Source organism: Stenella coeruleoalba (genome assembly GCF_951394435.1).
Source record: "Stenella coeruleoalba genome assembly, chromosome: 2".
Lineage (NCBI taxonomy): Eukaryota > Metazoa > Chordata > Mammalia > Artiodactyla > Delphinidae > Stenella > Stenella coeruleoalba.
Window position 1 is genome coordinate 75,935,676 of NC_137147.1, and position 15,895 is coordinate 75,951,570.

The 15,895-nt window shown below is 45.6% G+C and overlaps 1 protein-coding gene across 2 annotated transcripts; it reads right to left on the minus strand.

Annotated features, from left to right (window-relative positions):
* Window positions 1–1,393: 1,393 nt before the first annotated feature.
* PNP (purine nucleoside phosphorylase) lies at window positions 1,394–7,939 on the minus strand. Of its 2 annotated transcripts, none has more exons than XM_079913390.1 (6): window positions 7,821–7,939; window positions 5,914–6,011; window positions 3,417–3,520; window positions 3,010–3,185; window positions 2,706–2,896; window positions 1,394–2,143 (listed from the first exon to the last, which is right to left on the minus strand). In XM_079913390.1, exons 1-6 carry the CDS (start codon window positions 7,829–7,831, stop codon window positions 1,926–1,928), a joined length of 798 nt encoding a protein of 265 aa, XP_079769516.1. In that variant the 5' UTR covers window positions 7,832–7,939; the 3' UTR covers window positions 1,394–1,925. The 2 variants fall into 2 exon arrangements, with proteins under 2 accessions (XP_079769516.1, XP_079769515.1); XM_079913389.1 differs by having other exon boundaries at window positions 1,397–2,143; window positions 5,842–6,011.
* Window positions 7,940–15,895: the final 7,956 nt, after the last annotated feature.

Below are 15,895 nucleotides of genomic sequence, written 5' to 3' on the forward strand. Positions count from 1 at the left end.
AAGACCATTTTTATATTCTCAATTTAACATTTTATTAGGCTAAGAGTGTTATACAGAAATATTCAATAACTTGATTAAAAAGAAATGTAACTGTGAATCACTATTGTACATCTATAACATAGAATATTGTACATCAACTATATTTCAATTAAAAAAATAAATTTAAAAAATGTCTATAAGCATCTCATCAGATGAACAAGTTACTGTGATGTGTATGTATCTGAAGGATGCACAGTCCTTCCCTCTACACCAGCTTCTCTCAGAGACAAATGACAGACGCTAGCAGATTGCCAGGTAGGGTTTTAGAGGTGGATGAAGGTACAAAGAACGGATGAAAAGAAGAGTAGTTACAGGGCCACTTCAGGATACCTTTTCTTTGTGCTGGGCTCAGCTAGGTAGGTCAGGTAGCAAACAAAGGATGATTTGAAAGTTTTCGAAAGCTTTCCTGCCAAAATGCCTCTTGCATGTTTCGGGGTTTTTTTATGTGGTACGCGGGCCTCTCACTGTTGTGGCCTCTCCTGTTGCGGAGCACAGGCTCCGGACGCACAGGCTCAGCGGGCATGGCTCACGGGCCCAGCCGCTCCGCGGCATGTGGAATCTTCCCAGACTAGGGCACGAACCAGCGTCTCCTACATCGGCAGGCGGATTCTCAACCACTGCGTCACCAGGGAAGCCCACCTCTTCCATGTTATACTACTAACTGAAATGTTACCACTGTTGTAGAGTCATCCAGCTCTACCCGCTGTCGAAAGGCAAACAGGCCTGAGTGGGTGGGGATAGTATGATTTTCAAACGTGCCAGCCAGCTGAATGCAAGTTGATAAGCGCCAGCAGTGCAATGGGCCAACAAAAGGTAATGCCTAGGCTCCTGTCACAGGGAGGTTCTGACCAAGAATGGTGAAAAGGAAAACTAACACCCAGGAAGAAAGCAATAGGAGGCAAGGAAGTGCTCCAAGAGAAGAGGCCAGAGTATGAGTCAACTTCACAGGGGCTGGCAGGACGCTAATCAGCAGTGGAGCTGCCGGCAGCAGAGAAAGGGGTATTTGCCACTGCACTGTCAGAATGGAGTGACAGAATGTATGGGTGTCACGAACTATGGCAGAGGTTAGCGGCGGCGGTGGGGGGGGAACCGAAGGAAACCAACAAGAAATACAATTAGGGCTTACCAAGGATGTGGCAACTGTGGAACATAAGCTGAGATCAGTGAACGAATTCAGAGATTCATGAGAGCTGACAGAGAGAGAAACAACCAGAAAGCAAAAGGACAGAGGCAAGACTGATCTGAGGGAAGTGGCCATCATGTACAGTCCTTCCTTATCTTCTAACACTGTCTTTCACCTCTTTGCCTTTCCTCCATCCTTTCCTGCATTCACATACCATCTACCTCAATTCTTAGCTGTCTGAGAGGCAGAGAGTCAAACCACAAGACATGTGGTCTCATGATTGGTTTCATGCCAGTCTTGGCCTGTGCCCCACCCTTATCCCAAATTACACAAAAATAAAGAAATTATTTCATCTTTCTCTTTATTCTCAAAATATGATAGTATAAAACTCCAAAAGGAAGAGGCTGTTCCTTGTGTGGTCTCCAGTGCTTTGAGGAGCAGAGCTGAGCCCCCAGGAATGTAAGAGGATCATCTCAAAAAGCTAGCAGCAGCTACTAGGCTGAGTTCGACAGCCCCAAGTCAAATCCCTGGATGTGTGGTAGGGCTTGGGCTCTTGAAGAGGAATAGGGGTGGAAATCATTTTGTGATGACAGCTGAGCAGAAGAGCACTCTGTATCAGAAAGGTCTGGTGGGAGAAGCAGGGCAGGTGACACTCCTTTCTGCCACTACCTAAGGGCAGAGGCACGTGACTCCAGCAAGAGGCCAAAGTAGGTAGCAGCTCCTTGGATCCCAGAAGGGAGATGCCAGACCACTCCAGGGCTGGTTAACTGGCATTGTCAGGCAGTGGAATGCTAGCCATAAGAATGGAGACAAATTGCTCCAATTTCTGCGTAACTTGCTTCCCGGCCTCTAGTACTTCCTTGTGATTGGCCTTCTCCTGGCTTTCATAATCCAAGATGACCTTGTTAGTGATGAGGGAGAAGCCAAAGACTCGAAGTCCACAGTGCCTTGCAACTATAACTTCCGGTACTGTGCTCATGCCTGATGTGGAGAAAGAGGGAAACCAACTGTCAGGATCCGCAAATGACTCTTTTCCTCACCCTTTAGACTCACCTCCATTAATCACCTCGTTGACAATTTAGCATCAAGAAAACATCCAAAGAAACAGCTAAATTCGTGTCAAGCTTAGGCTGTTCTGTACTGCCTAAAAGAGTCGGGCCTCAGAGGGCCTTGCACATCTCTTATAAATAGAAATTTCTATCTGTTTGTGGTCATTCTAAAGTCAGTTCTAATGATGCAATTCTATCTTCCAGCCAAAGGGTACAGAAGGTGGCTATAATGATATTTGTTAAAATAATCAGAAACAGTCATCAAATTATGGACCGCTCATTAGCATTGCAGTGGTTAGAGCCCTTGGTGGTGGGTGGTGAGTTGATGCTACGATGCAAACCTTCCACCACCTTTCAAGTCACTTTAATTCAATCTTCCCTTAAGTCAGGCCCTCTTTCAGTTTATCATCTAGGTCTATAATCTTTTTCTCTTTTCCATCTTATTTTGCCAGAACCCTCCCTCTTCAAGCCTCCAGCCAAGTTCCCCTCCTCACCAACAGCATCTGCTCCCAGCTTCTGCAGCAGACGACACTCTGCCACAGTCTCAAAGCTGGGGCCTGCCACCATCACATAGGTTCCTTCCCGTAACTCTCTCTGCTCTCCCATTTGTTTCCAGGTACTGTGAGCCTTCTGCCTCATATCCCGGTCGTAGGCATCAGACATGGCAGGGAAACGAACTCCAAACCTAGGGCACAGGTTGGATTATCTCAGATTAATGGAATAGAATAAGCTCTCTCCCAACTCCCAGACAAGTCCTTAGAGCCCACCCATCTATACAAAAAGGAGCAGGATAGCTACCTTTCATCATTGGGCCCTCTGAGAGGGTTCTCACCGCAGAAACCAGGTAGATTGATGTGATCGCGGATCAGCATGATATCTCCAACCTCAAACTCGGGGTTGAGCCCTCCAGCTGCATTGGTGACCACTAGAGTGTCCACACCCAGAAGATGGAAAACCCTCACTGGGAATGTCACCTTAGAAGCAAAAGATAAAAGATCAGAGAGTGTTCTTTAAAATGTCACCAATCCACCCATGCAGATGATACAGCATGATACAGCATAAAAGACGAGATACAGCATGATACAGCATAAAAGACGAGAAAGAAGGGGACCAAAAATCTACTTTGCCTGGGTAGTTAGGTAATAAAATAGGAGAGCTCTCTCCCGCTTCGTCCAGACCCAATCAGGTTTGTGTCCCTGATTTACCTTCCAGAGCGGGTAGCCTTCATACATGTGGAACCTGCCCTGCATCATCACACAGCCTCTGCCATTCAAGATCCCAAACACCAGTCGGCCAGCATGACCTGGCACTGTACACAAAAAAGAAAGGGAAATGCATGGACAGATGCTTTCATACAACACATATCCACTGAGTACCTACTCTGAGCCAACTCACTGTGCTCAACAGGTGAGGGTATACTTAATCAAAAGAAAACATTATCATCTCCACTCTCAGAAAGTTTAAGTCTGGTGGGGGAGATAGAAACTAATCATAAACTTAGATATAAGTACATCCTGAGATTAGAGCTATGGGGGTGAGGATGTTCAATGTGAACACACATCAGTTTCTTTTTAAAGAAATTTCAAAAGAATGAGAAAGCCATACTGTAAGAGAATAAAAGAATAAAAAATAGAATAAGTGAGTAATAATGAATGCAGTGAGTGTCGTAATTATAGACGTCTTTTCCAAAATTTCCAAAACTCTCAAAATCTGTATCCTTACTACCCTAACTAAACTATATGCTTCCTCCCTCCTGAGAGGGAGCTCATGGTATATTCTAGCTTCCTAAGGAGGCTAGGAACAAGGAAAGGGGCTGAGGTTGGACCCATACAAGTCTCCTTTGTTACCCACAAAACAATCCTGTGGGAATACGTACCCTGAATGGGGCATGCAGGGGTATGGGAGTGCAAAGATAACTCTCCACACAGACACAGTCACCATTATTACCATTTCTCTCATCTAACATTTCTCCTTTAATGGACATGGCTGACCTATCCCTTAGAGAATGGATGGTCTGGGAGAGGGACCAAAACAAAAGAGGGAGAGTTGAGGGATACTCAGAGATTGAGGAGCTTATAAAAAAAATTACAGGGCTTCCCTGGTGGCGCAGTGGTTAAGAATCCGCCTGCCAATGCAGGGGACATGGGTTCAAGCCCTGGTCCGGGAAGATCCCACATGCCACGGAGCAGCTAAGCCCATGAGCCACAGCTACTGAGCCTGCACTCTAGAGCCCGACAGCCACAACTACTGAGTCTGCGCTCTAGAGCCCGCGAGCCACAACTACTGAGCCCACGCGCCACAACTACTGAAGCCCGTGCGCCTAGAGCCCGTGCTCCGCAACAAGAGAAGCCACCGCAATGAGAAGCCGGCACACTGCCGCGAAGCCCACACGCAGCAACAAAGACCTGACACAGCCAATAAATAAATAAGTAAAATAAATTTATTTTAAAAAAAATTGCCAGTAGTAGAGCAGAGGTGACACAGTTAGGGAAACCCAAATAAAGTATAAAAAGTAAATTGATAAAGTTTTAAAAAATTAATCCACTTAGTTAGTGCAGTGCCCTTCTCACTGCAGGTAGGAGTGGCAGGTGGAGCCAGAGTCACTACTATCTCTCTTAGAAAACTTTGCACTCCCTTCTCTCACTTTTTAATATTTCCTTCTCCAACTCCATCCCCACCTCCCTGCTCTGGTCTCCCAGTCTTGCTCCAAAGGGCATGAAAAATATCTGTTAAAACTCTTAACTCTCCAGGGAAAGAGGAAGGAAAGTAGAATCTGAAAAATTAATAAATAAACCAACAGAAGTTAGTTATCTGAGAAATTAATAAGTAAACCAAATAAACTACTCTTGTCCTTTACTTGGTCCTATTTCACCTGGCCCTTCTCTAAGCCTCATCCACAGCATGCGGAACGTCCCCGACCAGGGACTGAACCCACGCCGTTGCAGTGGAAGTGTGGAGTCTTAGCCACTGGACCACCACGGAAGCCCAGCCTTAGAGCTTTTGGCTGCTATTAGGATGCTGGGTACACTATCCTCAGAACTCCACTGTGCATAGGGGGCCCTTTCCCCTTCCAAAGGGTCAGTGTGAATCAAGTCCTGTGTATTCATGTATCACCTGGGTATTTGTCTGCAAGAACGTGGCAGTCTGTGTGTTCATTTGTTGCTGTGCACCAGTGTGTGCCTTACCCTAGGACTGGAGTTAGAGCTGGGGAGATTGGGAATGGCAGGAACACATGGGACAGGGAAGGCCTGACTTTGTCTGGGAGCTTACAGGCACTGCTCTTTCCACTTAGGCTACAGACTGAAAGAAATGAGAGAGGTGTATGAGGATATGGTGACCATAGTGTGTATGGGGAAAGAGTGTGCAGGGGAAGTGTTGTAGAGCTTTAGGGAGCTGAGTCATTAAAGCACAGGAAATATGTCATCATACAGTAACATGCCCTACTAAAACATTTCTACTGGGGGAATTTCCTTCTAAAGTCATTCTGATTCTTGGTGGGCTTTTCCCTCTGTTACAACAGTTGTCTCTAGTCAAATGCTATAGAGGATAGCCAGGGTGTAGAAGCATTGCCCTCCCATCAGAATCCCATCAATATCCCTCAGTCCTATCCCTCCTCCCCCTTGCCAGCACCTGTACTTTTGGGAAAGTTCGGTATTTCACTGTAGTCAAAGATCTGGGCCTGAGTTAATCTGTCACTCAGACCTCCTAACCCAGAACCACAGATCACCGCCACTTGAGGTCGGTGTTTGGTGTGAGACAAAAGCCATTTTGCAGTGTTCTGATAATCTTCATACTTGAATCTAGGAAAAAAAGGAAAACCAAGGTGAGTTTCACTTCCATGCCAAGGGTATCATAAACTAATGACCTTCAGCGTAGAAAGGCTGACTGAGGTACTAAGGTGACAGGGGACAGAGAAGTGGGCCAAGGAGCTAGACAAGCTACTGCACAAAAAAGCAAACCCAGGCCACAACTTTGGTTGTCAACAGCTGGAGCAGAACTGACTGCGTAAGTTTCTCAGCAGCTGCTTGTGAAAACTAGACTCTGGAGCCCACCCCTACAGAATGGGGAGAGACCCCAGAATCGCTATTTCCTACAAAAGTGCCTCAGGTAATTCTGATTCAAAAACCAGGTTTCAGAATTCTGGTCTTGAGGAAGCAGAACTCAACAGGGATTCTAGTCCCAATTTTGTCTTTATTAGGCAGGTAACTTGTGCTTCAAATTCTTTCCTCTAATGTAAAGCAAGGGAATGTAATAGGCCTCACTTATCTAACAGGCTCAGTTTGAAAATGAATTTAAAATTTACTAACAAGCTCCAAAGACCTTTGACTCCATAAATCATGGTTCAGGTCCACAGCACCTGAACCTCTTTTATAACTTTGCCCCCCTGCCCGTGTTTCCTCCCTGCCTTCTCCCATCTTTCCTTCTCTTCATCAAGGTCCAAGGTCCTTTGCCCTTCAGAGACCTAAAGGCATACGCTTATGCAGAACCCAGACATCCCCAAGAATCAACTGGGAATTTTTCTCACAATTCCAGTCCAATTCTCTCATACCTAGCTGGAAAAAACAAGGAGAAGGGATGGGGCAGGGGAGGAAACGACGACTGAGGTGTGACAGAGCTGAACACAACTAACCAAGCCTCCAGAGGAAACCTCTTTCTTCAAAAGTGCTGTCTTTACAATACACCGGGCTACCCTCAGGGAAGTAGCTGGGTAAGGGACCGGGTCGGGGCAATAGAACCGGGGTCATAGAATGATGAAGAGAGAAGCGGTGAGATGGTAAAAGTGAATCAAATAGCATCCCCAAGAGGCGCCAAGGAAATGAAATATGTGTGAAGCCCTGGCCACCCAGCACATCTAGCCACAGCTTACAGGACTTCCTCATTGGCCAGCAGTCTCCCAAGAATGCCCTGAATCCCTGGGCACCCAAAAGCCACTTTGATCCCTACTGCTGGAGACTTGGGCTGGGACTTCAAGGACCAAAGCCGAAATAAGCGTTTTCAAAGGTGAAGTGGGGGGAGGAGGCAGGATCTGTTGCTCAGTTCAGTGAATAAGAATTTCCTTCTCTCCTTGGAGACGAATCCCCAACTTAATTGAAACTCCACCTTGGAGGAAAGAGAGGCGTTGTCGAGGGACGTGAGCAATCTCTCCTCTGAAGGAGGAACTCCAGATATGGGCGCCAAAAGTACCTCGCGGCTTTACCTAGACTCTAGAATGGGAATCTGTGACGAGCACGTGGGTTGAAAAGACCTTCTCTGTATGTGGGTGGGGGAGTACGCTCCCTCTACACTCACATCGCAACGCGTGCGTGCACGCACACACACCGGCTTCTTTGGCGAGTCGTCTACGGTCTACTAACCTGTCCCCTTCCTGCTCTGGTGGCGCCACCCCTGCTCGATTCCCGCGCGCGCCCCTGCCAGCGCTGGCCGCCCCACTGCTCTGCCGCCTTGCCCCTGATACTGGGCTCCGAGCCAGGCCTCTCTGCATCCCCGGGGCGCTCGTTCCCTCTCCTGGCCCCCTCGGGGCCCAGAGTGCTGGGTTTCCAGTTCTCGATGACAGCCATTTCCCCTCCCCAGGGGCCTACGGGGTTCCCTGGGCCTGGTACCCGCCTCACCCGTCGTCCATGGTCCCGCCGACGCCCTCTCGATCAGTTTGCCCTTCTCCGCTCAGACCTACTCCACTGAGCTAAGCTACCGCCAGTCACCGGGTACGATCCACACAGCGCATTGTTTGCAACGCGCTGGCTTATATCCCCAGCTCAGGAGTCCCAGCCAATGGCAGGCGAGTACGCGACCGGCCCCGTCTCCATGGTGACACGCCCCGACTCAATCGCCGGAGGCTAGGGTGTCAACCTAATCTGAGGTCTTCCCAGCTGCAGTACCTTTCTCGATCCTCACCCTACCCACCGCGGGGGAGGGGTAGGAGCATCCAGCATTTCGCCGCTGCACCCATTTCTAACTGCAGGTCCGGAGTTTCCGGCACGGAAGCCTATGAGGGAAGAGGGCAGGAGTTGGGAGGAGAGCCCCCGAACCATCTACCTGAAACCCCATTCCTGGTTGTGTCTACAGCAAATCAGATATTTGAACAGAGAAAGATTTAAACCTTACGTGGTGCAAATCCAGAATAAAATTAAGTGAGCCTGTGTCTGAGTTGCTTCCTGGGCAAAGGAAAAAGTGTCGACTCTAGCAATAATGCTGCTCTGGAGGTTACAGGATATGGGAGAACATATAAGGGGTCTAAATCCAGGCCCATATGAGGAGAAGACAAATTTCTGCGGGTAAGTATCCCAGGATCCTCGCAGGAGGATGCAGCAAATCCCCTTCTCCAGGTGTTTCCAAATTCCCTATAGATATTAAGCTTTGGGATTTGGGAATGAGAAATAGGAATTTCCCCAGTATTCCCCAAATTATAAGTTATTCACAGAATACTTACTTCCATACATTCTTTACTCATTATTATGGATATCTAAAAAAATTGTTATATAAATAAGAAACAGTAGTATTTACAAAGAATTGTAACCTATAATAAAGTTTTATTGGAAAACACACACACACAATTCCTGGATCCTTGACACAGACAAAGGATGGGGATAGGGTGGGGATAGGATGGGGAAATGCAGACAGACCCTTGATTTACACGATACTCAATCCAAGGAATTCAGATAATTACAGAAGGATTCTTCCCCAAAATGAAAATTCCTGTAACAGAACTACGCCGCATAATGTCTTTGTAAGAATTTAGCTATTTTCTGCCTCCACTTTTATAATTTTAACCAAATTCACAACAAATCACAAATTGTCCTTGCTTAGCTATTGGAATCCTCCACCTATTTCCACCCTCCTGAGCTCTAACCTTTCCTGCTTGCTGTGTTAGCCAACACCATGACCCAAACCACTGTTTCCCAGCCCCGTTTCTATCTCATTCATGTAACAAATACTTACTGAGAATCAACTATGTACCAGAACTGTTCTAGTGTTAGGGACACAAGAGTAATGACAATATATGTAAACACAAAAATAACATATATAAAGAACTGAGCACAGTGCCAAATGAACGGTTTATTCTACTGTCATTATTGGATTATTATTATTATCCTTATTCATCCAGTAATTTTAGCAAAGGTAACAATAGGGTGATCTAAAGGTAAAGTTTCACCTTGGAAATGTGACTCTGTACAATTGAGACACTGAAAGCATGATTTTGAATGATGGGTAAGTTCAGTCATAAGTAAAAATCAGCCCAAGGGTAATATGTATCAATATTTGATTGCTGAAAGTTTTTTTTTTTTTTTGCGGTACGCAGGCCTCTCACTGCTGTGGCCTCTCCCGTTGCAGAGCACAGGCTCCAGACGCGCAGGCTCAGCAGCCATGGCTCACGGGCCCAGCCGCTCCGCGGCGGGTGGGATCCTCCCGGACCGGGGCACGAACCGGCATCCCCTGCATCGGTAGGCAGACTCCCAACCACTGCGCCACCAGGGAAGCCCTGAAAGTTCCTTTTTAAACACCTCAAATCCAATCAAGTTTACACAAAAAACAAGAGTAGAACATAATTACATCTAAGAAAGCACAAATTTAATCAATTAATTTTTTTTTTTTTTTTTTGGCCTTGCGGGGAGGCTTGTGGGATCCTAGTTCCCTGACCCTCGTCAGTGAAACCACTAAGTCCTAACCACTGGACCACCAGGGAATTCCCTTAATTAATTTTAATGGACTCTGTCTAAAGTAAGTGTAGATGATCTTCAATATATCTACAAAAGGAAAACTGAGGGACAAGGCTCAATCTTCTGTAGTGTTTCTCCTATGTCATGTAGGGAGGAACATACAGAATATATAAACATTCTGGGCACCAAAGAAATGTACTGCTATATGACAGGCAAGGACAGGTTACCAGACTGCATCTTGGCCGGGGTCACATAACCTTCAGAACCACACAATATATTTTATTCTGAATTCAAGGTCAGCAACCAAGCTTCTGAACAATCATTTGGACCCCCAATCTTTTTAATCTCGGATTCACCAATGGACCTATGAGTTACCCTATGAGGCCTAGCAGGCCTCCTCAGGACACATCTTAGTGGTCTGTCCAACAGAAGGGCCCAGGTTCCAGACTGCATCAAGCCCTTGGGTCCCATCCTACCTCTAATCTTGGTTTGTTTGCATCTCTCATTGCTTTCCTCACAGGATTTTTACCTTTAAAGGGTACAGATTTAGGCGTTCTGTGTGTGTCTGTATATGTGTGTGTGTGTGTGTGTGTGTGTGTGTGTGTGTGTGTGTGTGTGTGTGTGTAAAATACTTAATGATCATAATATATATGAAATGTCTATTAAATGTCTATTATTTCTCTTTAGGCCATCTCAAGCCAAGCGTCCACAGTCCATTTTGATCTCTTTGCAATACCCCAGTCCAGAGGTTCCCAGTTTCTTAATTTATAGCACACTTAGGAACTCAGAAAATTTTTCACAGCACCCCTAGGTCAAAAGAAATACCTAAGAGTTTTGCTTTTTAGGTAGCTGGTGCCTAACAGCTTAGTAACCATTTGAAAAAAATAATACAGACAAGTTGAAAGAAAAAATATTTTTTGTTTTTTTCTTAAATAAGCACACATAGTTACTAATGGAATGTGTGTGCCTGTTGGGCACTGCCCAACTTCTCAAACCTTGCAGTCCAGCACTACTACCCACATTTCCTGTTCCGGGCTGATTTCCACACAGTACTTACTTTTTTATCAGACGACCTCCTAAAAGCCAACTTTGCAAAGATATTTTGTCATCAAAGGAATGTAGCAAGTCTTTTTTTATTTTTTATAAATTTATTTATTTATTTTTGGCTGCATTGGGTCTTTGTTGCTGCGCGTGGGCTTTCTCTAGTTGCGGTGAGCTGGGGCTACTCTTCCTTGAGGTGCGTGGGCTTCTCATTGCGGTGGCTTCTCTCGTTGCGGGGCATGGGCTCTAGGTGCTTGGGCTTCAGTGGTTGTGGCACGTGGGCTCAGTAGTTGTGGCGCACAGGCTTTGCTGCTCCGCAGCACGTGGGGTCTTCCCAGAGCAGGGCTCCAACCCGTGTCCCCTGCGCCACCAGGGAAGTCCCGATGTAGCACAATCTAATGTTCAAATTGTGAACTACCTTGAGCTAGCAGTTCTCATAGTATACAAGAGATGTCAAATATTGCTGTGTTTCCCTTAAAAAAATTTAAATATCCCACAGTACTCCTGTGAATTTGCCCCTTGGCACAGAGTTTGGGAACTATGGCCCCAGGCACTCCTTGCCACATCATTCCTGAATCTGTGTAGTGTAAATGAGTGGACTCTAATCAAACTACCTGTGAATGAATTCCATCTCCACCCCTTACCTACCAGCTTGTGATCCAAAGCAAGTAAAAAAAAAAAATCTCATTATGCCTCAGTTTTCTCATCTGTAAAATGGTGATAATAATAGTACTTACTCTTGTTGCAAGGATTATATAAAATGCCAGTTAAATGTTTAGATAAGTGCCTGGAATTATAGTAAGTACACAGTAAATATTGACTATTATTATTTTTCCCCTTTGTCTCTTTTTCTTTTTGATTTCTCTAGACCCACCTAACCATGAATTGGATCAGAACAAAAACTAGAGGTACACCCAGCCCATCAACAGCAACTCTAATCCTGCATTGTTTAAAACAGAAGCCACTAGCCAAATATGGCTATTTCAATTTAATAAAATTAAAAGATAAAATAAAAAGTAAAAATTCAGTTCTTAGTTATACTAACCACATTTAAACTGCTCAAAAGCTACATGTGGCTAGTGGCTACCACATTGCAAAGCACAGAAACATTTCAATCATTACAGAAAGAATAGTGCACAACACTATTCTTATCTTTTCTAGTCACTGCTCCCCAGTCTCCACATTTTACAAAGCTGGAACTATGTTTTATTCTGTACTTGTAGGGTTCCTGTAGTCAGGAACCAAACAATTATCAACTTTAGGGTGATTATAGCTCATTACTGCCTTATTATCCTTTTTCTATCTTCTTCTCACCCCTCTTTGAAGTTCTGAGGTACTTCCATGTCCAGGCACACATGCAGTAACACACCCATCTTCCATGCTCAATATCAAGGAAACTGAAGAATGGAAATGGTAGTTTCTAAGTCACTAAGTATTGGCTTATGGAGTGGGACGATATCTCGAGATAGTGACTCCCAATGGCAACTTTTATAGAAGGAGGCTCAGCCTCTTAGGAGTTTTTAGGCAGGAAAGCTATTTTATTCCTGCCCTCTCAACTGAAATTTCTCATTCTCTCTAGACCACAAGATAGTTGTTCTCCTATTTAAATACCTACCCCACCATCACCAAGAATCTTTGACCTTCCATTTTCTCCAGTTCCTGAAACTAAAATGTTATTTTAGTTTAGTTCCTCCCGCCCCCCCACTCCCCCCACCTCCCCGTAAAAGGATCACTTTCATTTCTCTTCTCTGTGTGAGATCCCTATTTGTGCCTCATTCAGTGCAGGAACAGAGTGAAGATAAAAAGACTGACCTAACAGATCAATCCCCAGATAGAGAAGCTGACTACACCCTAAAGGAAGGGGCAAAGCACTGGGGCATGGAAAGGACATAAAACAGAAGGCAACAAAGGTGTAGAGTGATAAAGAGAAATAACCCCTTAAAACTAGACCACACCCTACCCCACTCCATCCAACTGCCCATACTACACCTCATCTTGGTTAATTCACTCTGCACATTACCAAAAACATTCTTTGCCCTGGAAATGGAGTAAGGGACTGTGTTGGTTTCACACAGGTGGCAAACTACCACCTCAGGAAAGGGTAAAGAAGAAATAGGGTAAGTGGAAAGAGAAATCAAATTGGGACCCTGGGTGGCAGAAGTGCAGCAGTTGCCTCCAGCCCCATTCTCTGCCATCTACACCGTGTAATAGTTACCACTTGGTTGGAAGCCTGAAGAAAAAAACCTTCCAAATCTTTGCAGTGTCTTTCTTTATATCCTCCTGTTATGGACTCTTAGGGACTATCTTAAAACTCATATGTTGAAGCCCTAATCCCTTAACCCCAAAGTGACTATGTTTGGAGATAGGGTCTTTAAAGAGATAATTAGGTTAAATGAGGTCACAAGGGGCCCTAATTCCTTATAAGAAGAGGAAGAGGGCTTCCCTGGTGGCGCAGTGGTTGAGAGTCTGCCTGCCGATGCAGGGGACACGGGTTCGTGCCCCAGTCCGGGGAAGATCCCACATGCCGTGGAGCGGCTGGGCCTGTGAGCCATGGCTGCTGAGCCTGCGCGTCCGGAGCCTGTGCTCCGCAACGGGAGAGGCCACAACAGTGAGAGGCCCGCGTACCACAAAAAAAAAAAAAAAGAAGAGGAAGAGACAGCAGGGATGTGTGCTCAGAGGGAAAAGGCCCTGTGAGGACACAGTGGAGAAGGTGGCTATCTGCAAACCAAAGGCAGAGGCCTGCTGACACCTTGATCTTGCGCTTCAAGGCTCCAGAACTGTGAGAAAATAAATTTCTATTGTTTAAGCCACCCAGTCTGTGATATTTTATTATGACAGTCCTAGCAAACAAATATACCTCCATAGCCTGATTTTTCTCAGTCTATGTGAGAAGCCCCCATCCCATAAGTAAGATACCTGGTACCAGGGGTAACATTGAAGTTATTTACCTGTATAGTACAGGAGCCAACCAATCAGAACAAATGTCAGCCATAAACTGATACCAGCCACACTGGAGTGTCCCAGCTGAATATCCACCCTGCTTGGGACTACAGCTGACAGTATTGCTCAGTACACAAAGTTCCCTCAAGATAGGGCTTAAGGTAATTAATTAACTAGTTTAATAGTCATTTATCAAGCAACTTCTATGTGCCAGGTATTAAGCATCAAAAGGCCTCCATCTCAGATACCATGCATTCTGCCACCTCTGCACTTCTGCCTTTTCTATATGCCTAGTAGATGATATGAGTGCAAAAGCATTAAATCATAAGTCAGGGACTTTCCTGGTGGTCCAGTGGTTAAGAGTCCACGCTCCCAATGCAGGGAGCACAGGTTCAATCCCTGGTTGGGGAACTAAGATCCCACATGCTGCACAATGCGGCCAAAAAAAAAAGAACCATAAGTCAGAAGACCTCGACTTTTCTGGACTTTTTTTTTTTTTTAATTTGGTTATTACTTGGTACAGTGAGGGGAAAGCACAAGCCATGAAAAACTGAAGTGTTGTCAGTTAACAGGGTGCTAGAAAGAACTTATTATAGAAATGGGCTTGTGTTAAGAGATTTTGAAAGGGTTTAAGGAAATGGGATTTTGCTCTGGATTGAATGCTGTCAGGAAGTAGAGTAATTCTATGATTGGGTATCTAATACATTTTGTCTAGAAGGAGAGAAGACCAGATAAGAGGCCAAGCTCTAATACGTAAAAAAGTAGCAGTCAGGGCTTCCCTGGTGGTGCAGTGGTTGAGAGTCTGCCTGCCGATGCAGGGGACACGGGTTCATGCCCCGGTCCGGGAAAATCTCACATGCTGCGGAGCAGCCAGGCCCGTGAGCCATGGCCGCTAAACCTGCACGTCCGGAGCCTGTGCTCCGCAACGGGAGAGGCCACAACAGTGAGAGGCCCGTGTACCAAACGAAAAAAAAAAAATGAAGTAGCAGTTATTCATATTAGCTGGGGGAGGAGGATATTGGGGATTTTTGTAGCTTGGAGTATGTTCATGTTTTGTTTTGTTTTGTTTTTTAATTAAAAATTTTTTTATTTATTTTATTTTTGGCTCCCTTGGGTCTTCGTTGTTGCGCGGAGTCTTTCTCTAGTCGCGGTGAGCAGAGGCTACTCTTTGTTGTGGTGTGCGGGCTTCCCGCTGCGGTGGCTTCTCTTGTTACGAAGCACGGGCTCTAGGCGCACAGGCTTCAATAGTTGTGGCACGTGGGCTCGGTAGTTGTGGCACACGGGCTTAGCTGCTCCGCGGCAGGTGGGAATCTTCCCGGACCAGGGATTGAACCCACGTCCCCTGCATTGGCAGGCGGATTCTTAACCACTACGCCACCTGGGAAGTCCTGGCTGTATGTTTAAATGTTTGAGCTGCTTAAGATCTTTTCCAATACTTGTCAGAAAAACCTCCATTAGCAGTCTCCTGGCTGGGGGCAAAGCAGAGACAAGTCTAAAGACTGTTATGCCATATAAGGTGACTAAAATCTCTTTGAACTTGATTGGTAACTCAGTCAAAAAACTCTTATCGTACATATATGTTTATAATTGGGGGTCACAAAATTGAGTAAAATGATGAGACATTCTTGCAGCGATAGAGACAGACTCATACAAAGATGCTTTCATAATTTAACCAGGGATGGTGGGAGAGTGGGATCTGCAAGGCAGCTTCCTGGAGAAGCCGGTCTTGTGTCCTGTTCCAGAAGTGACTTCAGTGAGAAAGCCTGGGGTGAAAATCTTAACGTTTTAATACATTTCCTTCTGGCACATCTTCACCCTCACTTTTTACAGGTATTCCTTTGAGTAGAGTGGCTAACTATTGCCTACCGTTCCTACTCCCGGTGCTTAGAACAGCCCAAACTCCCTGAAGCTTTCACTGCAGCTCATTGAGCCACGCCCCCAGGTTCTGGCTCTAAGTTCGGGCCAATAAAGTTGCGCCCCAAGGATCGCAGGACCAGGGAAGGGAAGCCTCCAGCCAATGAGAGGCCAATTATAACCTCAAAGAGTAG